At 36.6% G+C, this 25,352-nt stretch overlaps 1 protein-coding gene across 5 annotated transcripts; it reads right to left on the bottom strand.

Annotated features, from left to right (window-relative positions):
- Positions 1-74: 74 nt before the first annotated feature.
- On the bottom strand, positions 75-25,324 carry LOC112576497 (copine-3-like). 5 transcript variants are annotated; one of them, XM_025258972.1, is made up of 8 exons: positions 24,903-25,324; positions 21,788-21,859; positions 21,460-21,543; positions 20,745-20,834; positions 19,629-19,724; positions 8,477-8,527; positions 5,532-5,581; positions 264-314 (listed from the first exon to the last, which is right to left on the bottom strand). In XM_025258972.1, coding segments are annotated over exons 1-8 (507 nt in total). In that variant the 5' UTR covers positions 24,966-25,324; the 3' UTR covers positions 264-313. The 5 variants fall into 5 exon arrangements, with proteins under 5 accessions (XP_025114755.1, XP_025114757.1, XP_025114754.1 ...); XM_025258970.1 differs by lacking the exon at positions 5,532-5,581 and having other exon boundaries at positions 75-314; positions 24,903-25,042; XM_025258969.1 differs by lacking the exon at positions 264-314 and having other exon boundaries at positions 5,165-5,581; positions 24,903-25,042.
- Between the last annotated feature and the right edge of the window lie 28 nt (positions 25,325-25,352).

Below are 25,352 nucleotides of genomic sequence, written 5' to 3'. Positions count from 1 at the left end.
AGAAGCACAGAAGAATTAGGAAAAAAACAGTAATAATAGTTTTTTCAACAGAAAATAAAACTATGAAAAAGGAAGATATTCAACACTCAACTTTATTTCAATAAGGGTAGGACTGTCACGGATATATCAATGGTAAGTTCCTGCCCACTCCTCTGCACATCAACCACTCGGCTTGTAGCCTCCAAGGCTAGGGAGGGGCGCCGCTGTCTACCGCGCGGTCCGCGACCCCTCGGGCGGGGTGGTACCGCAGCCGGAGGCCGCTGCCGGGGGGCGGGGACTGGCTCCGCCTCCGCCTCCTTCTTAATTGATCTTTTCTGCAAATAATAATAAAAAAAGAATCTATTAACTCATTCCATCTGTCAGGGTTCAACAAGGTCACATTACTTTCGTGTGCGTATCGAAATTTCAAAAAATCATAAAAAAATAACTGTAAGAGATAGAAAAAAAATTTAAACTTATAATACGACATCAAGCTGTATGAAACAAAAATGTTTACATCTGAATCCTGCATGAATAGTCACTTATTAGGTAATCCAAAGCAAATTAGGTAGTTGTTGAAAAAGGTGGAAGAGTGCCGCGAGCGAGGTTTACATGTAGATGTATATTCACGCTCGCATACATTCGTAACACACTCTCCTCGAAACGTTACATATACAATGAGCAGTTATACTAAATAGTAACTTTGATATTTGGCACTCATAAGTGCTCAGCAAAAATCAGTAAAAATAAAGCATAAAGTACCATAAAAACATAAACTACTGTAACCGGGCTGACGATCCAAAAATCAGTCTGTTCCTCTTTGTCGTTCCAGGGAAGAGGACGGAAGTTCCCAAGGAGAATTTTCCACCATAAAAATTCTAGCTTTCGTTAATCGGGTGCGTCGTCTAATCTTTTACCTCGCGTTGTGTTCTTTTTTTCCCCCTTTCCTAACCGTCACACGCACCCGAACTCAGCCAACCCTGGAGTCCACAAAAGACCCTGCTTTACTTTCTCTCACACTAACTAAAGTGTCTTTTCTTCGGTGCATCAGTTCCGCCGGACCTTCACGTGTGTTCTTTCTCTCCCTGCTGTGTCACAACTACTGCATCGACAGTACACAAACCACTTGCGCTAGTGATACGTACACGTTCACACGACGGAGACACGTGCGTATGACACACTAGCATCCGTTGGCACTAACGCGCTCACGCAGGTATCTAAGGTTCAAAGACATAGATTTATTGACATAATTTACACATACAACCAATGTACCTATCCTGACCTACCTACCTAGCCTGTCAAACTCTAGAACCTAACTCCCTGGGGTGGGGAAAAAGAAAGAGACTGAGTGTCACGATCGAGCCGCTATTTCCAGCGGACCAGATGCCTCACGGCATCTACAAAATTACCATGATATTTTAATAGAAATACTAATGTAGCTAAATTTTTCGTCTTTTTCCTGTTGAAATATCTATGGTATTTTTTAGAACGATAATTCCCAGCACGGAAGTAGCGATCGCTGTTGCTGTCAAGCGCTTCCACCACACTACATTAATATCTTTTAATCAAACCTGGATTTATCAAGAAAACAGAAAGGGATGGAAGGGAAGAATTTCTAAAAACTACATGCATCATCAACATAAGCTGAATTCGAAAAGAAAAGATGCAATCCTCAGTAAAAGAAAGCAGATCAAGACATTATGTGCGGTTGACTCCAAGACATGCACAGATTTGCGATATGAGACACTCACTGTTCAAATACTACTGGCTCATTACATAACTCTTCAGCATAGGAGTGTGTAATCTGCTTTCCTAGTGGCAAGTCAGAATGCAGGTCTTTGATCCATATACCCAGATAGCATTGAAACATTGTATAAACGTGTGAAAAGAGTTGACAAAAGTTTTATATGAAACATTTCAGAAAAAATTTAAATACAGTTTCCAAAACACATTTAAAAATGAACGTACTGCAGGTTCTTATAAAACGCTGTATACAGTGTTCTATATAGTACAACACAGATTTAATGTATGCTTATTCATTAGGTGTGACTTGTCAAACAAAGTTTTCTTTTCTCTGCTGCTGTACGACAGGTGACTACCAAAACTGGGAATTAATAAAGTTGAAAGAATTGCATGTGAGCTTAAAGTAAAGCCATTGGCAGATATTACTGCCAACAATGTCATTCTTCCATACAGACAAGGCTTTGTTGTCATTCCAACGATTAAAATGTAGTGTCTTTACAATTTTAAATGAATAAATACATAAGGGAGGCAACACTGGAACCTTTAGGACTTGTTCCTTCATCGATTGTTTGGTACTTTATGTTGGTATATATATTATGTAAAAAATGTTTTTCTTAATTTCTGACTTTTGCCCGATTTCCGAATTCTCTGCCCCATATATATAGATACTATCTTTGATGTGAGTTTACAACAAGAAATCGTCCCGAACATATATATAATTCTTAAAATTAACACCACCCAAATGTCTTTAAAATGCTCTTTTAAACGGTGTATCAGAGATGTGTTTCTTGCATATAATTTTCTCTCATTATCATTTTCATTTTTTTTTCTATCTCTTCTAGTTATTACTCTTTTTCTTTTCTTTTTTTCGATTTTTTGAAAATGGTGGATTTACATACGTGCTTCACAGTACTGTGACCTAGTTGAAGCCTTGCATAGTGAATGTGATGGTTGGATAAGATGTGATAACATGGGAAGTGCTTTATGCTGCAACATTTTTCTCATGAAAAAGTGTCATGCCTCTCGGGACTTTTGTCGTCGTCGAATTCACAGAGGAAGGATCTGTTGACGTGCACCACACATGGCTGCAGATGTCAGTAAGTACATATGTGTGTGTGTTTGTGTGTGAGATGACACCATTACCATTATGTAAATACTGCTATGCTTTAATTCATTGCTAAATGATTATGTATGTCTGAAAAAGTACTACTTTTATTGTGTAATAATTTCTAGTTATGGTGTATATTTGTGTTAAATGTTCTTAAAATTTATGTTATGGACGATAGATTTTTTTAAATAACATTAAATTATGTAACATCATAACATTGCATGCCAGAGAAGCAAACTGCAGTCAATACAATCATATCTCAACTGAGAAAATTGCATACTATCCTTCCTGTATGCACCATAGTTCCTTGAGTATGTGTAGTATATAAAAATATATGCAGTCATAATCTCTGAAGGAAATATGACAGATGATTTAAAACATCCAGTACTACCATTAAGACACACATTTAGCCTCCCTGGTAAAAGATCAGAGAGGATAGTTTATTTTTCAGCACACTAAAAGGTTAGCACACTGGCCAACAAGTGAGGTGTCGAAGCATGTGAAGGAGGGTACGCTGCCAGATAGACATACCTGGACCCTTCATGATGTTCGCATTTTGGGTTCAAATGGTACTTTTATATTTTTTACTCCTTGTCATATATATATATTATAGAGATGAGATGTTTGATGTAACAGCCTGGTCAATACTGTTGTGGTCAGTCTATCAATAAAGTTTAAAAGTATTGTTCTTATTTATTTTTGTAAAAAGTTTTAGGGTATTGTTAGTGTTTTTATTCCACGCAGACTTTGCTTAGGGTTTATTGTGGTTTCAGACTGGAACAGCCACATGACTAATAACATCTCAGTGAAGAGACAGTTAACTCATTTTTTCATGTAAAATTGATATTGTGTGGTAAAGCAGTGCATGCCATTATTCACAATGTATTTTATAACTTCAAAAAGAAATTTCCCTTTCAGATGTGTATTTGGTTGCCCGACGAAAAGCTGATAACAGCCAATATACATCAAACCTGGATACAACAGATGATGACCACAAAAAAGTTCGCAAAGAACGGAAGAGGAAGAGAAACATTAAGTATACACATTGTTTCTTGTTTGAGTAATAGAATGACAGAGATTAGGGAATCCTTAGGTTTAGAGAACTGACAAGATCAGTACAGATTTCCAGTATTGCAGTTCATTTCAATTTTTCATGAGGGTAATATTGATATTATGATTGAGTAATTAAAGCCATGTATATTTTCACTACACCCTTTCTTGCATATGATGTGTGGCATACTTCTGACACCTAGATACGTTTCCTGTCTTCTAATGATTTGCAGATCCAAAGCCTCTCCTGTGTGGGTGGAATGAATGCAAAGGATTGTGTGAAAAGAATCATGCGGCGACAAGGTTGCTCGGAATTATAACTGGAAAGGACAAAAGGGAGAGAAGCGTGCTTTCAAGGGACATAAGTTGCAGACTGTCATCTGCAGTAAGTGATGATTTAAAAATGTTATTGTATATTATTATTAATGCTATAGATATTTTTTACACATACTTTAACCAAAAAAGAGAGGTGCTGATCCAAGTGTGTATTTTTGTATGATATGAATTGACATTTTTCATTGCTAGCTCCACAGTTTACATTTATTTTTAGTTCTTGTCAGAATTGTGCTTCTATGGGTGATACTAGCTTGAAAATGGAAAACAGGAAGACATGAGGAACAGGCAGGAGCACCATAGAACGGAAACGATGTGTATAGTGTAAGACTTCTTTAGTCCATCTTTAATCTATAAACCTGTAGACCTTCTTTAATCTCAAAATCCCAATTTTCCCATTTTGTTTTCTGCAGAAGCTGTACAGAAGAACCATCGGTGTATGAAGGCTTCTGATAAAATTATTGAAGAAGCCATCAAAGAGTGGCTCCGCTTCGCAGCCGAAAGAGATGGAGGTAGAAAGGAGAGGGAGGAGAGAAAGTAACTAAATGGTAGCCTATCTCATGGCGATGTACAATTTTGGGGTGGGGGGTGGGGGGGTGTTTGACCGCCTTTAGCCTTTTGTAAAGAGAAGGTTAAGAAAGTTGCTTTGATTTTTCAACTGTTTAAATAATTCCTATACTTTTTTCTCTTTATTTGAGTATCATTGATTGATCTTTATCATAAATATTCACCATTTGTACATGTAAGATTAATTATGATGTAAATGTTTCCTGGGTTTATGCTCAATGACATTAAATATGTTTTAATGAAAAGCAAATGAAAATCTGTGTATGTCATTGTTGCCATGTTTGAAGTGGAACTTCAGAGAGTATGCGTGGTTGAAAATTAAACATTATGAAAGGTTTTTGCTTAAACCTTTGTAAAACATTGATAAAAAACCTATTATTAAACTTTAAAACTCGTTTTAAGGTTTTAATTAAACGTGGTATAAACGTTAGTGTAATGGGCATAATTTACGTTTGACGCACATTTTTTGCAAACTGCTAAAACTTCACGTGTCAACTTTTTCACACTTTTATACAATGTTTCAATGCTATCTGCTATATGAAAGAGAAACAGAGTAGAAAATAAGACTAACATAATAAAACTGTCACAAAGAAGTAAAAAAAAAAGCAACATTAAATGCTTTTCTGAGCAAACATGCAAAGTAAACACAAGCATGCAAAGTAAACACAAAGATGGAAAGTAAACACAGCCGTCAGGTTTTATTAGTTTTTTTCCCCCAGGCTGTACATATAACCAGAAACGAGGGACGTACCAATTTTTTGGGGGAGGTTCCTCCTGGTTTTCGTTGGTGCTCATTTTTTCCTATCAAGAAAAAAGTCACTTCAAAATTATAAAATATTACATTTTTATTTTTTTTATTTATTTATTCAGTTTTTAGGAGGCCATCTGGCCCACATCAACATCAAATAATAATAACAATCAGACAAGACTCTGATATTCATCCCTATACCTCAAGTAATGCACATGGTCATACAGATCTCCTTTACAAACCTTGTTTTTAAGTAAAGGACAACTCTAATGGTTACTCTACCCTCTAGGTTCTTACACGTGTAATTTACAATTTCCAGATAACATTTGGTTCACATCAACCTCTTATATTGTATGTTACATGCATATTAACAGTGGGTTGCTGTACACGATCAACATTTTTTAGTTAAATGATAAACAGTATAATGACATTCAATGCTAACTAATTATATGTACACTGTCATGATGTCCTCATTTTCAGACATTCTGTTATATAGAGGGCAACATTTATAGCTACTTTACCCTTAAGGTTCTTACACAAAAGGTGAACCTTAAAGGATGAGGGGAATTTATGGTAAAAGAGTGGGGTATATCTCTTACGTAGAGTTGTATATTTAGGGCATATTAACAGAAAATGGTATCGGTCTTCCACACTTTGACTATCACATTGCTTGCACTCAGGTTTGTTGCTAGTTTGGTGACGGGGGGGGGGGGGAATTGGTGTTTTACGCCGTGTCAGCAACTAAGGTTATATTACGGCAAGCAGCCAGCCCTGTAAACAGATGCCACGTGCAGAGAAAGAACAGCGTGCCCGAGACGAGAAATGAACTCAGGGCAGCCAACTTTCACTGTATTGGTGACAGGCGCTAACCGTTGCGCCACCGGACCGCTCTAGTTTGGTGACGGGTGTTTCCATTAAGGGGTAAACAATTACTTCTCAGCAAACACAGGACCCGTCTATGTTCACGTCGTACTATCTGGTCTATATATGTTGCTCTAAGTAAATCTGGCTGGTAATCACAGTAATCTGAAGAAGAAGAAGAAGAAGAAACTGAATCATGCCATTTTTGGAGAGAGCAATCCTTGAGTCTTACTTTTATAGTGGTGATGAATAAGGGGAGATTACCAACTGTCTGCCATTCCCACACATATCCAAAACCATAGCTACATAATAAAATTCTAACTTGGGAGGCCCAGTTGGTTCTGCCTGCCTTATCTTGTAAATATAACATGTTGTAACATTGTCTTGGGTACCTGTGTTCTGGCAACATTAGTATTCTGCACCAGTATTGAATAACTCTTATATATGAATCAGACACAAGAGGAAGCCTTCCACATTCACTCAAAGCTATATCATTTTTAACATCCCTACCTACATTTAAAATTAATTTACAAAGTTTTATTTGAACTTTCTCTATATCATTGTATTGCTTCCATCCCCAAATCTCAGATCCATATAAAAGAATAGGTTTTATTTTTGTGTCAAATATTTTGAAGATTATGTCAGTTGGAAGGCCCTTTAGTCTGAAATACATTTTCTTGACTCCTGCAAAGGCTTTTAATGCCTTTCCAGATAAACTATCAGTACATTTGACCCATTTAAGTGTAGACGTGAATGTGATCCCCAAATAATTATAGCTGGGTTCTACAATAATCTTCTTTCCAGCATAGTAACATTTTTCACAATCTTTAATAAGTCCACCATTTTTAAAAACTATTATTTTTGTTTTATCCATATTGACTGTAAGTCCCCATTTATTACAAAATGTTTCAAGATAACATATTTTACGTTGAAGGTCAACAGGGGAATCAGCAACAATAGCAATGTCATCAGCATACATCAAAAGGGAGATCCCAAGTGGATCTGCCAGGACATCAATACCACGTGCACCACATAATGTTAGGTCTGACCAAAGCTCAGATAGAAATATAGAAAACAGTAAAGGGCTTAGTACACATCCTTGTTTGACACCGGATATACAATCAAAGTAGTCAGTTATTTGAGATCCAACCTTAACAGCCGCTTTCACATTTTTATACATACTATGTAGTGTTTGAAACATTCTTCCATGGACACCCTTTTTTAACAGGGTGTATAGCAATTTGGATCTGTCAATACTGTCGAATGCTCTCGAAAAATCTACAAAAATGGTGTAAAAGCGTCCATCTTGTTTTGTCAAATATTTCTGAATCAGTGACTGAAGGCAGAAAATATTATCTGTTGTACTGTAACCTTTACGAAAACCTGCTTGAGCTTCTGGGATAAATTCATTTTCTTCACAGAATTGGGTCAGTCTTTTGTTAATAATGCAGCTGTACAGTTTGCTAATAATATTTAAAACTGAAATCCCTCTAAAGTTATTTACTTTACCTTTATCACCTTTCTTGTGTAAAGGAAAGATTATTGCTTTGGACCAACTTTCAGGATATGTACCACTTATGAACACTTTATTAAAGAGGGGATGTAGAAATTTTAGGAAGATGTTATCTGCAATCTTAAATAGGTCAGAAGGTAATCCATCAGGTCCAGGTGCTTTTGCTTTTTTTTTTGGCAACGGATAGCTTCAAGTATTTCAGAGTGAGAAATTTCTTCTTCTATGTTTGAGTTTGCGCTAAAATGTAAACATTTCTCACAGTTCCCTTTATTATGGACATGAACTGAACTTTCAACCTGTATGTCAAAATCAGTATCACATGATGTTTGTGTTATATTTAGGAGGTCTCTAAAGTAGTCATACCATGCCTGAGGAGCTATTTTATTGCGATCATTATAGTAAAAAAAAATGTAAAAGTAAAAAAAAAAGCAACATTAAATGCTTTTCTGAGCAAACATGCAAAGTAAACACAAGCATGCAAAGTAAACACAAGCATGGAAAGTAAACACAGCCGTCAGGTTTTATTAGTTTTTTTCCCCCAGGATGTACATAAAACCAGAAACGAGGGACGTACCAATTTTTTGGGGGGAGGTTTCTCCCGGTTTTCGTTGGTGCTCATTTTTTCCTATCAAGAAAAAAGTCACTTCAAAATTATAAAATATTACATTGGAAACATTTAAGAATTTTTAAGGCAGCCAAAGGACCACCTATGCATTAAACCAAACACAGTGACTACATTTAGGTATTTCTATGTATGATTATATGGAGAGACATCGCTGATTAGGTAGTCATTTAGCTTAAAGCACATCATACTACAGGAGTGCACCCTTATCATGTTTATTTACCATTGTAAGATACATGCAAGTAAAATGATGGCTAAATTTATTACCATGATTCTGCTTAAAATAGGCAGCTGACCTAGCCCACATATTGTTCAAATAACACATGGCTCTGTAGGTACTATTTGACATTAAAAGCTACTTTGTGTCATCGATGATCAAATCACTTTTGGGATTAGGGCCATTCGACTTCTCAGTCTTGGGACGACATAGACTTACCTGGAACAAACTGGACCTAGCTAGGATGAACTGTCTTTTGTTGTGGGGCAAAATTACCACCCCACCCAAAACACACCAAATTTTGTGGTAAGCTATTAATAACTCAGATAAAATAATTTTTAAAATGGTCTGATTAATATAGCGCATTTACATTTGTCATCATGTATTATTTAATTTGTGATTAATATAGTAAACAGTATTAATAATTTTTGTCATTTTCTCAGGACTAAGGGCCTGTTTAACGTCCATTTAAAAAAAATCATTTGTTATTTTCTACAGATCTGATGTTTAACTTTTGGGGGGTTTTCAACAGTGTTCTGGGATGCTTGGGGAGAGATGGATGGTAATTACGTAGAATACACAGTAAACGAGACAAAGCACTATGTGTATAACTACTGATGTGTTTGAATGCCTTCAAGGAGTCAAGCAAGGCTGTTTACTCAGTCCCTTAATGTTCTCTTTCTTCATTAATGAATTAGCAATTGAAATAAGCAAGGGAGGTAAGCATGGGATCCAGTTAATACCTGAGGCTGTAGAATTTTTTTTAACCATTGTTTGCAGACGATGTGGTTCTTGTTTCAAATACAGTTACTGGCTTACAGAATCAGCTAAATTTATTGAAACAAGAAGCAGATAGACTGAAGTTGACAGTTAATTTAGTTTAATTAATTAATTAATGTTTCCGCGCACAGACACCCTCGTGGTAACGGGCGTGTTATCGATGCGCTTTTTAAAATTTATTTTTAGTCGCAAATGAAATGAAGCACTCTTAAACAGATCACACCAGAAACTACACGGGAAGGAAGACCACGAAGAACAAGCGAGGATCTAGAGGAGGGACCAGGAACAGTGCGGCGGAGAGGATGTCGTCTCCCGCTGCCGCTGATGACCTAACCCAACGCCCGCTCCACTGATAACACAATGACAGAACTCGCTACGCTGGTGACATGCCACCGCGAATATGGCTGTAGCAGCCTCATGTGTGTTACAGAGACAAGCCTGAGTAGCAACAAACGGACGTCCACTTCGAGGGGTTCACTACGATTAGGCATGATATAGGAATAACGAAAACACTGAAAAAATAAAGGCAGAGGGTTATGCATATTCGTAAACAACAACTGAGCCTCGGAGTTCGCGGTACGTGAAACAACTAGTACTGTGTCGTATGAAATAGTTGACTTTACTACAAGACATTGATTCCTAAAAGTCTAACCTCTTGTTAGATGACATAACCTGTGTAAACATGTGCCTGAAAAAACTTTTTAAAAACTTCACTTCATATACCCAATTCTGTATAGATTACAATAAAAGTGAGTTCTCAAGCAAGTTTCAAGTAAGACTATTCCTTTTCTACACATTTTGATCTATCATTATCAGTTTGAATTATTATTCTAACGCTTTTAGTTATTTTTTATGATAAAAATGTTACTCACTTCTCACAATCTTCGCTCCAAATGAGGTCCAGAGACGCTACGCTGGGAATTTCAACCTAAAATGTCTCCCAGGGACTCTAACCAATAGCTAGCGTCCACGATACCCAAGCCACGCCAAAGCGCGTGAATGCTTTTCGCGACTAAACCATGGACAGGGAAAGGAAGGGCCCAGAACAGTGCTCCAGCAAAACGCACTCAAGCCGACCTCGCGTGACGTAGAAAGAGCATGACGTCAGGCGCTGCTACCGTCAGCGGAGAAGGCCTTGACTTTTCGCGCGAACCGAAAACATGGCAGCAAACAGAGACATCAACAGGCAAAAGTACAAGACAGAAAAACCTGCACATAAATAAAATAAAGCATGTTGGGGCAACTCATCATCATCATCATCATCATTAAAAAAAAAAAGGCTATCATCAAATCAATAAAATCTCTCTACAAGTCTACAAATAGCTTCCCAGAACTCTGTACAAAATGTAACTGGAACTTGTATATTTTAAAAAAAATTGGAGGAATTGAGTTGTACAGTATTGCTTTAATTTAGGTATGTGTTTAAATATAATCAGTCCCATTATCTTCACAGGCATAGATTCAGCAGTAGAAGACAGCACACTATGCTTGTTCTAGTGAAATCTGTATAATAGCTTCATAGTCTCAACATGGCCAAAAACCTATTGTCCCCTTTGCTGGCTTATCAATAGTAATTAAATTGAAAATGCTGTTGTTGTTGTTGTTGTTGTTGTGGTGGTGGTGGTGGTGGTGGTGGTGGTGGTGGTGGATGGATTAATGAGTAAATACAGGTTTTTATTATTTACACTGTAGCACTCTAGTACTGTACAAAGTAGAATGTCTTTGCGGTTTGCCTCGGGGTAGGATGACTTTGTAGATTTGCATCTAGATTCTTGAATGTTCAGCACTGTAGTAATGTACAAGGTAGAATGTCTTGTTGCGACAAAGTAGAATGTCTTTGTTGCGAGGGAGGTCTAGAATGTTCGAGTGTAAGGAAAATAAGTAGCGGGGCTGTGGTGTAGGGACCTTTTTTTGTGAATATGGAAGAGAGAGAGAAAAGTTAGGCCAGCAGCCGAACGAAACTGAATTAAAAACTTCAGTGTGGAAATTCGATCTTTGTGTTGTTTCTGGTATGACTAGCCCACTCTACGTAGCCATCAGAGACTGACGTGTTGATTACAACACATTTAGTGGGATTGCAAAGTTGTACAGTCATCATCTGGTTGGAAGAAAAGAATCTTTTGTACAAATCTCTGACCTTGCATGAGGACACAACAACCACACCTGAGTGGTTGTAGCTTTTTTCTTTGCTTTCTTTGCGGGGTTGACACATGGCCAAGAAACCTGATATTATTAAGAATGAGGAAAAAATATATAACTCCTGAAATATATTATAAATAAAAATAAAAAAATAAGCTGCCAAACACCTGCACTTGGGAAGCCACAGCAAATATTGCCTATAAATGAACAAACCCTAAAATAGTGAAAAAATGTCTTGCTGACAAAGCCTGAAATGTACGCACAAAAAATACGTTTTGCCATTTTTACACCTTAATAATGATACCAATGAGAAGAAGCTTGTTCTTTTGTCTGCCTGTTTAATAGAGAAAATGGCTCCAAGACATGTGTCAAAGACATATATATGTAGCAAACACACATACACTGCATCACATGTGCTCTTTCCAACAACTAAACATAAAGATCTGCCCAGGCTTTCCAACTACTAAAAACAAAGATCTGCCTCTGAGTTTCCCAACATTTTATGCTTTTTATTTTCTCATTTCTGTTCAAAATAAATTTTCCTAAACTGGCTGGTTTTAACAAAACATCACATGCGTAATCTCTCTTAATACTTTTCAATATATTTATTTCTTTTTTTTTTTTTTTTTTTTTTTTTTTTTTTTTTAATAACATTTATTTTCCATTAACACATTGCATTACATGACAAAATCATCCAAATCATATTCCTTGAATTATAACGAGCATACATAACAATATCACAAACATTAAATAGTGCCAGACATTTTTGCCCCCAACATTTTTGTGCAGGACTCTGATTTAAAGTAATTTCAATATACTATCTAGTATCTAACAATTAAACTAGCTTTCTTTTTAACATATATAAACATTTATTTTTTTCCTTATTATTATTCGCACATTATTTTATTTATTTATTTTTGAATATATAAACATTTTTCTTCATTTACCTATTAATCATATGGCATATTCTATGTTTAAGCCATTCACTCCATTGCACTATACCATATATAACAATATAAAAGACATATAAGGTAGTGTATATCAACATGTATGAAAGTCTAGTCACTGCTTAAGTTTTGGTCAACAAGTTGCATATAAGGTAGCCAAAGTTGTACAACTTTTTCTTCTTTCATTTCCAGGCGTGCATTAAAAATTTCAATTTTATATCTATATTGCAGTATCTGAATGAATGGTTGCAACTGAGGTGTGGTTTTTTTGAATCTGCAAGAGTATATGTATAATTTAGCAAGTAGTAAGATTAAATCCAGTACATCATCTGTCTTAAAGTTATTACTGCATCCAAATAAAACCAGGTGTTCACTTAATATCATCCTTGTCATAATCCCACATTTGTTTGACACATAATTTTGAAAGTTTTGCCAGAAATCTTGAACACATTTACATTTCCAAAAAATATGTTGAATGTTTTCTTTTTCACATCTACAATAGTTACAAAAATCATCCATTTCTAGACCCATATTAAATAAAGCTATTTTTGTCCCCAATATTCTATGCAAGACTCTGATTTGGAGCCATTTTAATTTAATATCTTTAATCTTGGTTACTTTCCTGAAGATAATGTGCCAATCTACATTTCTATTTAGTCTTGTATCCCATTTTGAGCAACAGTTAGGCACATGTGTATTAGCTACCATGTTATCATAGTACAGTCTTGCACCTTTCTGTACAGATTGAATTACACTAAGAGTTTTATTTGTATCATAGGCAAGCGGTGATGGATCAGTTGCATTCTCTCTGTCTTGATGCATATATTCCTTTATGGATCTATGCAACCATTTAGAGAGACAAAATTAATGTTTACATCATATATCCTTTTAACATCTTGACATGATAGAAAATTTCCTCTTTCATCCAGCAAGTGTTTAATTAAATATATCCCTTTGTCTACCCAACTTCTATACAGAAATGGTTTATTCCCAATCTTAATTTTATTGTTACAAAAAATAGGCTCTGATATAATCTCTTCAATATGTTTACACACAACACTTTCTCCAAATATCTCATACGCTTTTAAAACATCCGTCCAGAAACTATTTACAGTTACAAATGAGCCAACTGCTGGGCCAAGTTTGTCTAGGTAATTTAACATTTTATGTGAGGACATAATAATCATTTTCCAGCTATGACGGGTTTTCTTTATGTTCCGCAACCATGTTAGTTTTAAGGCATTCATATAAGTTCTAACATCAGGTATGTCAATCCCCCCATTATATACTTTTTTAATAGACACTTTTCTGCTAATTTTATCCTTTTTTCCACCCCACACAAACTGAAATATAGATTTTTGAATGTTGTTAACAATATGATCTGGGGGATTTGGCAGCAATAACCACAAGTGTGTTAACTTTGACAAGATTAAGGACTTGAGTATTGCTACTCTTCCTAATGGAGTTAACTGTCTTTTCAGCCAAATCTTGTACAATGTTCTAATTTCGGCTAGCTTACTATCATAATTTAACTTTATACATGCTTTTAGATTATTAGTAAACCAAATACCAAGAATTTTGAACTCTCCTGGGTTCCACTGCATCTGTAAATGGGGTAAATACTTAGCTGTTGAATTTGCTTTGCTTCCCAGCCATATTGCACTTGATTTTTCAGTGTTCAGAACTAAACCAGATATTTTTTCGAACAATTTTAATGTATTCATTGATTCTTCAAAAGACTGTCTATCACCCTCTAAAGTCAATTCTGTGTCATCTGCATATTGTACAATTTTAGTTTCGCTATTTTGGATTTTTATACCTTTTATGTATGTATTTTTTCTAATCATAATAGCTAGAATTTCTACACATAAGATGAATATATAAGGCGAAATTGGGTCCCCCTGACGGCATCCTCTTCTAACATAGAACCATTCAGACAATGTGCCATTAACTGACACACTAGACTTGATATTTGTGTAGAAAGTGCTTATCCACTTACAAAACTGTGAACTAAAACCAAAAAATTTAAAACTTCAGCATGAAGCTCCAGCTGATACTATCGAACGCTTTTTCAAAATCAAGACATACAACAAACCAGGTTCTTTATTTTTATCCAAATGTTCAATCAAATCGTATATCAGCCTAACATTATCCCCTAAGTATCTCCCGCGGACAAAACCAGATTGGTCTTCATGATTAGGGATGATAAAACTTTTTTCATTCTGTTTGCAATGCATGTTGAGCCAATCTTATATACCACATTTAGTAAAGTAATTGGTCTCCAGTTTTTAATTTGGTCTCTAGGTTTATCTACTTTGGGAATGCATATGATTACACCTTCTTTTTGTGTAGAGGATAATTCACCCTTACTAAAACCTTCATTTAGAGATCTAACAATGAAAGGTCCAAGTTGTTTCCAAAAGACCTTAAAAAATTCCACAGTGAATCCATCACTCCCTGGGCTTTTCCCATTACCCATATTTTTAACTGCCTGGCTCGCTTCTTCTAAAGTGATATTTCCATCCAACAAATTGAGTTCAAGTTGTGTAAGTTTTGGTATATCTTCTTGGATATTAGTAAAGCTAAAGTCCTGAACAGCTCTCTCTGCGTACAGGTTGGAAAAGAATTCTCGCACTTCTGCTCTTATTTCTTCAGTTTTTCTAATACTTTCCCCATTTTGCTTCTGTAATTTCCGAATTTGCTTACTTACATAATTACGTTTTTCCAGTGAACAGAAATAATTACTTACTTTCTCTCCATCTGCTATCCACTTTGCCCTGGAGCGAATCAGTACACCCTCCATTCTTTTTTCTCTTAAACTAATGAGTTCACTTTTATTCTTTTCAAGTTCAAGGACTTCTTCTTCTTTTAACTTATCTTTAATTTCTAACCGTGTAATTTCTTTTTCTAATATTTTTTCTTTATCATTATTTCTTTTCTTTTTCTTGCTAGAGTAGGTCATTGTTTTCATTCTAATTTTCATTAGCATAGTATCTAGAAATGTTTGATCAGACACTACAAACTGTATTTCCATTGGGTGAATATTTGCTAAATTCTCCCTGTCATATGGGAACACTGAGTACTCTTCTGTCACTTCTTTAATGACAGTGTTTATTTGGGTTAGATAGTCTTTGTCCTTCAGATGTGAAGAGTTTAGCTTCCATAGATTAAATCTCCTTTCCTCTTGTTCTGTAGCTAATGACAAAGTAATCAGTGAATGGTCCGTACGGTAGCCCGGAGTAATATTTGCATCCATGACCAAATTTGAGAGCGAATCTGACATAAGGAAAAAATCTAATCTACTCTGTTGGAATGGTCTTTTCCTACGCCAAGTATATCTTAGTGCTTCTGGGTTTAGTTCACGCCATATGTCTACTAGATCCATGTTTGTCATCATCTTATCAACTTGTTCTTGCCCTTTAATATTATTTTTTATGTTTGTAATTATGACAGTCAAGTTGAAAGTTCAAAACAATGTTCCAATCTCCTCCAAAAACAATATTTTCTACTCTATCTGTTTAACATATTCTTCTAACTGAGAGTAGAATTTTGGGTCGTCTTTATTTGGCCCATAAACACTACCAATTAAAACTCTTTCTCTAATGTTTTTATCACTGCCATCACATAATTTCCTCCATTATCTTTATAGACTTTTTAATTGAAAATTCAAAGTTATTATTAAATAGAATTGCTACCCCCTGGAGGAAGAAGTAAATGATGCGAATATGCAGGAGTGACCCCATTCTGCGGCAATCATTTTTTCCTGTTTATGTTCGAAATGTGTGTCCTGTAACAGGTAGATTGAATAAGACTTATTCCGTAAATAATGAAACACATCTCTCCTTTTTCGCATGTCCCCTAGTCCCTGACAATTCATTGATGCAAAAGTGAGTTGTAAGTCTGTACTCATATTGGAGTGAATAGAAAGGTACAGTTAGCAGCAGCTAAAACTAATAGGTACTTAAACCAATATAAGCTCCCTTTTTGTACTTTTTGTTCTGCCTCTACTAACTGTTTCTGCAAACCTGCTCTAAAATTCATATTATGATTAGAAGGTGTAAAATAATACCATATACAGCAGTGGCTAAATATATTTACCAAAAGTGACAGCATATAATGCAACAAGGATGAAATATGAATATTAGTGAGTAAACTTATAATAAAAAAGCATACCCATAAAGACATATGTGGGGCAAGCCCAGGCACGACAAAAAACCAGCTTGACAAGAACTCAGACAAAAAGCACAAAAAACATAGAAAAAAATATGAACAAAAAATAAACAAACAAGCACAATAAACAGACAGTTCCTTATTATTGGGTTGGCATATCTTATCATAGTCACCGTTAATTGCCATAGGCGGTGATCATGTTTGCTGGCACTGGTGGTGGAAATTTCTAAATATTGGAAGAATCTAATACAAATAGCTTCAGGTTTGAGTACATGCGTTTTTACAAATCATGTCTACAACATTGGTTGGACAAATTTTAACAATTAATCGTTATATGTGTCTGGGTGTGTGCATACCTTCCCAGTAGAATATTTCACAAGGAATAGCCACATTTTAACATATATCATTGGAAGCAAGGAAAGGGAATCAGAGGAAATCTGAAGGCGTATCTCAAATAAGGGTGTGCACATTAATGTTGATGCACTTACCAGTAAGCTGGTGTTGAGAAATAGAATTGTTTTTTGCACAAGTAATATCCTTTATATACACACTTGCTCATCCCCTGCACACCTCAGTCACTTCATTCACGGTTTGTTGATCTGGTTGGGGCGAACCTGCTTCCGCGGCTGATGTAGGTGTAGTTGGGGTAGAATGGCTGGATCTTGAGAGCTGAGAGGGAGGTGTTGACAGTCCCCGCTGAGCTTTTTCTTTATGGGTCGGCTGCTGATGAATTTGCGGCCGGTGAACATGCTGTCTCTGAAGGGTATCCTGAGGAAAGCGTTGCGGGTTGCCCTCGCTCCTCCTTTGGTGTTGACTTCGTTGTTCGTTGTGTAACTCAGTTAGCTTCCTGTCTATGGGACTCGTGTCTCCACTTTTTATTTCTACCACACTGGAATCTCGAAGTTTTGCAAACAGCCTACCTCCTGCTGCCGACCATGCATCTACCACTCCTTCTTGTTGTTTGAGACGATTAAGTCTTTGGATGTTTAAATGTGTTAGGTCCTCTGATATTACGATTCCTGATCCCTTCAGTCTGCAGCGCGCTTTGATGACTTGTTCCTCGTCTTTCCTGGAGACAAATTTTACTATCACCGGTCTCGGTTTGCCTTGCTGGAGTCTCCCCACTCTATGCAGCGCTGAGATCTTGTGAGTGTTGATGTCTGGCAGACCAAGAGTAATGTTGACAACTTTAAGGAATTTTTGCTCACAATCCCAACTCTCTTATTTCTAATCAACACCTCTATATATACTTCTCCACATAAGACTGGGCAGCTGATGGCAAGAGGAAATGTGGTTGGCCAAAACAAACATGATGAAGATCAGTAGCAAGAGAACTAAATGACCAGAAAGTGACCTAACATTAATAATAAGAAATACAAAATTTGTAAAGCACATACTCACACTCCTGAGGACCTAAGAACAAGAATGAGCTGTGGACACCATACAAGAGGGGGGGGATTGGTTTTTTACGCCGTGCCAGCAACTGAGGCTATATTACGGCAAGCAGCCAGACCTGTAAACAGATGCCACGTGCAGAGAAAGAACAGCGTGCCCGAGACGAGAAATCAACTCTGGGCAGCCAACCTTCACTGTATTGGTGACAGGCGCTAACCGTTGCGCCACAGGATCGCTGACACCATACAAGAGACAGAAAAACAAACGAATAACACAGGAACTAATAAAGAATAAACAACAGTATTAATGATGAAGAAAAACAAGCACAGAAAATGCAAAGAGGAACCAAATAATAAGAACTGAAAGTATCATGATAAAGATGAGCAGGGAAGGGTGTGAAAAATGACTAGCATAGTGGGAAAGGGTGTTAGGAGTACTGCTTACAGAAGAGGTGCGTTTTCAGAGCACGTTTAAAGGATTCAATAGTAGGTAGGTGGCGGATGTGGAAAGGAAGAAAGTTCCATTGTTTCACAGCAGAATAAATAGCATCCTGTGTTCATATGTTGTTGTTCTGTGACAGGAAGAGTAAGAAGACGATCATCGGATGAAGAGCGGGGTTGTCTAGCTGGGACGTAAGGAAAGAGAAGTTCAGAGAAATAATCTGAGCAGGAGCTAGCAAAGAAATTAAAACATAGCATGGATAGTTTGTACTGGATGCCAGAACAGATGGGTAGCCAGTGCAGAAAACGAAGGAGAAGGGTGGCATGGTCCCATTTCTGAGCTCTAAGCACCAGACATGCTGCAGAGTTCTGTACTTTCTGGAGTTTATGAAAAAAGTATGCAGGACAGCTAGCAAGCTAGGAGTTACAGTAGAAGTTAACTTGCTGCTGATAGACAAAAACTGAGGTCTCTAGTGGATGCCTTATATACCCCCTAGGTATGAAGAAGACTAAGTAAGAAGGAACCTTTATTTCTTACCCACTCTGCTTGAGCAGCCCAACATATCCACCACAAATGCAACTGGAAAGAAACAGAAATGACGTCTTCTGTTTGAGTAATTACATATAATTTACAATGCTTCAGTTCTACGAGGAGAATGGATAGCAACAACTGCAGCTGTTTACTAAAGTAGAACAACTTGACATTCTGAAGCACTGGTAATCAAGGGTTATCATTTTTAAAAAAAATGTGCGATAAGAATGATTCAGCAGTATCCTGCACTTCTGCTCTACATAACACAATTTGGAAATTAATGTGGCTGCTTTGCAAAGGTAATTCTTGTAATTTTATTGGAATGCAGATTTCTTATATAATTCTTTACATAAAGTTGAATTTGCCTAATGAACTTGTATTACGTGAAGTGAGAACTTTCTGTATTAAATTTATGCATCCGACATTACAAAAACAGATCATCTACAAACTGGATTACTCAATAATATGCAACTAGATTTGGTACCTCATGCTGCTGTGCTTGGAGCATGTCTTCCAGTGGGGCTGAAAATCCTCCAATGTAATCATGAGACCCATCACTGTCCCAGTCATACACATCAAACTATAAACATAACAAAAACCATTTTTAAATAATCCAATCTACCACAAACTGTTGTACATTCTTTAGAGATGAAACATAACCACCTTCATAGCTCTCTCACACTTAATATTCTTCCCTGTTTTTTACCCACACTCAATCTCTCACACATGCATGCACCCACGCACACACACAAGTCTATGTAGATATGCATAACAAAATAGGGAAGTGTGAGAATGAAACAGCAAGAAAGAGAAAGGAAGTTAATATGAATGACAGAGTCCTTCACAGCTCTTTTTCTAGGCAAATTGTGTTGAGACTCATTCTTTTGTGGCAAGTGTTTCATGTACAGTAAAACCCTATCCCTTTCTTTTTCCTTCTGTGGTTTTGAGTTTGAGGTCTTAGCAATATTACTACTACAGTTATGAAAGATTTTTACAGTATGTGTGTCTGCAAAGACCAGGGATTGCTTCAAAAGACATCTGAAAGATTTTATTACTCAATTTTCAATTAAAATTTAAACTCCTGCTTTTACTGATTACCTGCTTTATAAATTATATATTTTTCAATAAGGTTATCAACACCCTTAATAGCTGTAAAATGCTTGAGAAAGTGATTTCTCATGAGTAAATATCCTTAGCTTTTAAAATGCCTGAAAGAGTGGTCTATCACGATACAAATAATAATCCTCAATAGCTTTTAAATGCTTGAAAAAGTGGTCTGACAGAAATTAAAAATTGTAATGCCAAAGACAGGTTTATTTTAAAGAAACATGGAGCAAAAACTGGCAGAAGGATAAATTTCCTATTCATTATTAATTTGTAGTGAAGGCACATGTGCGCGCGCACACGCACACAAATACAATGGGGAAAGAGGGGCAGAGAAAGAAAGCCATCCAGATTTTACATATTTACACACACGCACATATTAAAATTTATTAATAATGGTGTAACATATACTCTTATGATTGATAATTCAACAAAGTAAGCTTTTAAATGTCTGACACTATTCAACAGCCTGTTATTGACTACTATATATACTCACCTTCATGATCTGTTTTTTATTCCTGCCACAAAGAGTATTGACAGAAAGCTCAAAAGGCTTCCAGCTTGGGTTGAGGTTATTTTTCACAACCTTACAAGTTCAAACAAAAACTTTAAAGTAAAGCATGTCTTTCTATTTTTTTAGTATTCCAATTAATAATAACAACAGTGAGCAATTATAAGGATCAAGGTAATCAATGCAAGAGTCACACATACATGAAAAACTTCACCTGGAACTTTTCAAACATGATATTACATTCAGTTTAACAAACTGTGGCTCTGCTACTGGTTGGTTTCTAAAATGACTTATGGTTAATTTTTGGGTTCCGATAGTCAGGGTGGGAACATATATGTTGACACATTCAAATTTGTGAAACAATGATGCCTGGACAAAAATAAAGTTAATTTTGAGGTCAGAATAGCTTTAAGAGTTTCACACAGGTGTAACAAGTGTTGGTACTCCTTTGTACATACAGTAACATATATATAGCCAAACTCAAACAATTAATTAAATACAACATTTTAAAAGTCTGTCTTCTAATTGCATTAAAAACACATGACACATTACTGCCCTGTTTCATCTGACATTCCTTAAAACACACCCCCCACAGATGAAAATATAATTCATTCAGCAAGGAAGCAATACATGAGACTGAGAGCAATGAGCTTCCCACTGGCAATCCCACCCTTTAAGTTCATACCATGTTCAGCCTCACCTCTGTCCTGTGCACTAGCTGCCAGCTACCACCTGGTGTTGATCGCAAAATCTCCAAATAGGGATCTGACTTACCAAAAAAATCCTGCCATACGAAATGATTATTTGTAAATATAACACTACTGAACACAGTAACACTGAACAACAAAACACTTATCTTCTGAAATGCTTCTGTCATAATCATTTTAGGTTACAAGAAATCAGACTTCTATCATTTAGTAGTTTACTGTAAATGTAATATAAACAATATCTAAAATGACATGGGTGAATTCTCAATAAAATTCTTACTGTATGATAACTATACACAAATTATAAAAGCAAAGTTATACCATTTTGTCAAGTGCCTTGCCCCGAAAAGTTAAAACATTTTCATCACCCTCTTTGATTTCTTCTGCGCTCACCTGTTAAAAACAAGAGATAATCATGCTTAGTCAGAAAGCTGGCTCCTTCCTTAACAGTTACTAGCATTGCCTGTAAACCTCGACAGTTACCAAATGCTTTATTTCAGGAAATATTGAAATAAACTTGTTTCATACAAAGATTTAATGGTTGGCATCATCCCCATGTGAGTGACTTCCCTTACTAGGAGGGGTAAACAAGCATTCTTCTTTCATAAGAATCTTAACAGGAAAAATAAAGAAACACAAAATGTCCTTGGTGTAAAATGTTGTAACTTAGATCAGTAATTCTCAGTTCTGGTAAATGCGAACCTTTGAGAATAAAGTGCAAAATTACATCCAGTCTGTTGACAAATGGTGACAGACAACCCTTCAACTCTTCAGTTCTTTTTCACTTTTCATCCATGTTAAGGAATGTTGAAACATGCATAGGTATATGTAATACTGTATGAATGTATCTTTTGCTGATAAGTTTTCCTAATTTGCCTGCAACTGCTTACTTTATCAAGCCCATGATTAAACAAAAAGGAGCAAAGAGAACACTTGATAGAATTCAGAATTTCTATCATGGCTCATTAGCAGTATGGTTAAAGGGATAGAATTCACTCAAAAAAAATTGTCTACAAATAGTTTGAAAGCAGCACTATTCCTTCTTTACCAGACAAATGTCACTAAACAAGTTTGGCAAAGTTGCAAGTGAAGGTCACATGAAATTTTAGATGGTTGATTTTGGTCAAAATACTAAATCCAAATATGCTTGCAAATACCTTATCAATATATCTGCCAATTGGTCATAGACTGGATTATGTGCAAAACAACAACACTGGTATCCAGTGAACCTTCACCAAACAGCTAGAGGATCTGGACTTTGCAGATGATATCAGTCTTCTATCTCATCAGCAACAACATGCACAAAGCAAACTGAGTAAGCTAGCCAAGGAAGTAGAGAAGACTAGCTTAAAGGTCAACAGAAAGAAGATCAAAGTGATGAGAATCAACAACAGGCAGAAACTCCCAATCTTACTTCAAGGAGAGAACATTCTGGAAACAGACCACTTCGTGTATCTGGGGAGTATTGTCAACAAGGACAGTGGAGCGGATGATGACATCAAAAGTCGCATCAACAAGGCCAGGCATGCTTTCAACAGCCTACGCCCCATCTGGAACTCCAGAGCATTATTCTTCAGCAGTAAGACCCACATCTTCAACACCAATGTGAAGGCAGTCCTACTGTATGGTTCTGACACCTGGAGAGTGACAAACACCATCAACAACAAGCTCCAGACCTTTACCAACCGATGCCTACGCCATATTCTGGGAATAAGATGGCTTGAAAAGATCTCCAACAGCTGCCTGTGGAAAAGAACCAACCAGAATGTCACTAGCCAAGACATCAAAAAGCGCCAATGGGGTGGATATGACACACCCTGTGCAAACCAGCTGACACCATTGCAAAGCAGGCACTTGACTGGAACCCTCAGGGGAAGAGAAGAGTTGGGAGACCAAAGCAGACTTGGAAAAGAACAATAGAGAGTGAGGCAAAGGACATTGGAACCATCTGGGCCCAACTGAAGGGGGCTGCCCAAAACCGGGTCCACTGGCGAGGTGTTGTAGCAGCCCTATGCTCCTCAAAGGAGAAACAAGGAATAAACTAACTATACTATATCTGTCAATATAATGGGACCTTTTGGGAACTTTCAAGATTATTTAGCACTTTAGTAAAATCATTAGGGTCTTTGTAAATCTGTCCATACTTATATACCAAGCATTCTCAGGAAGTTAAAATATGTACATATATTTTTGTAATCATTAGGATATTCAGATTTTTACATTTTTAAGACCCTTATCTTACAGCATACAGTGGAACCTCGGTTAGCGAACGCCTCGGATAGCGAATATTTCGGTTAACGAACAAAAATTTCGTTAAAAGTTTGTCTCGGATAGCGAACAAAATTTCGGATAACGAACAGCCACGTGAACCACACGTGACCGACCAGCATGTCATCATTCGCGCTCGAGACACAGTTACGATCGGTCGTTCTTTATCTCTGCGCATCCTTCTTATTTAGTGATTGTCGTGCTTTATTTTAGTACGATAATCCTCAATCATGGCTCCAAAGAAGATTAAGAGCAATTAATAGTAGTGAGGTAATGACAAGGAAGCGGCCAACAATTGAATTGAAAAAGGAAATGATTTCAAAGTATGAAGGTGGCATATGCGTCTGTCGGATATGTGATGTCGTATTACCCAAGAGTTTTACAAAAAAGGCAGAAGGAACAGACACTGGACAAGTTTTTTCCTTTAACCTCAAAGCTAAAGAAAAGGAAAGTCACCCCCGATTTTATGTCACGTGTGCTCATGGAGGGGGAATCGATCAGTAATTCCACCCCTTCCTCCCCTCACCTGCTTCCAACCACGCCGTTAAAACGGCAAGTTTTCTGATGTTTAAATGCTTTCGTTAATGTTTTTATGTTTATTTAACTCCATTTATATTGCATTATAACTGTTCTCATTAAAACAAATACCTACATAACCTGTAACTTTCAAATATTAGCGAGTCAACAGGGGCTGGGAACCAATTAAATCTATTTCCTTTATTTCTTATGGAAAAAATTGTTTCGGATAACGAACATTTCGGATAACGAACAGCTTTCCAGAACGGATTAAGTTCGTTAACCGAGGTTCCACTGTATTTGGTTTTATTCAAAGTTTACCTCAAACTTATTTTGTATACAGGGTTAGGGACAGGGACAATACTCACTGTTATACATTAGATATGTTAGGTATACACATTGAGAAAGTGACCCAGCTAATATGTGATTCCTCGGTCCACTTTTTAAAAAAATTAATAACAATAAGTAAAGAAATAATGTTCGTTTCAAACGACAATGGGTATCCGTTCCCAAACTCTTATAAACATTAATAAAATAATAATTGCTGAGATACTGGAATCAGGTGAATGATCCAAAGAAATGCTGCTGCTAATTGATGTAAAAATGAACCCGCATATGGATGGGTGACTCCTAATGCAAATGAGTGCTTTACTTTTGGCTTTCTTCTGAGGGGTCGAAGTTTGAAAAGGCTGGTCTGAGCAGCTGCAATGACCATAGCCACATAAAAAAAATGTACACCCAAAAGGACATTGAAAATACAGCATTACGATGTGCGTCTGCTCAGAATAAGAAACAGAAGGTCACGTATCCAAGAAAAGTTTGACACTGAAACAGGAACTCGTATTTCTCATAACGCTGCTTGCAGACGATACTTTCGCAGTTTTCTGATATCGTCCCTTGTGAGTTTTCAATAGAAGTTCAAGATACTAATTACACTCATCTATAAAAGAAATTGATTTTCATAAATGTCCTGATCTGGTGGAACAAGAGGTATCCAGACCGTTCACACGAAAACCAGGATGAGCAACAGCTGCAGGCACTGTCTTTGGCGTTTGGCTCTCCTGTCGAGAGAAATCATGAAAGATGGTATACTGTCAGTTGC

This window comes from Pomacea canaliculata, linkage group LG12, assembly GCF_003073045.1.
Source record: "Pomacea canaliculata isolate SZHN2017 linkage group LG12, ASM307304v1, whole genome shotgun sequence".
NCBI lineage: Eukaryota > Metazoa > Mollusca > Gastropoda > Architaenioglossa > Ampullariidae > Pomacea > Pomacea canaliculata.
The sequence above is the reverse complement of the archived record's forward strand: the minus strand, read 5'-3'. Positions and strand labels throughout refer to the sequence as shown.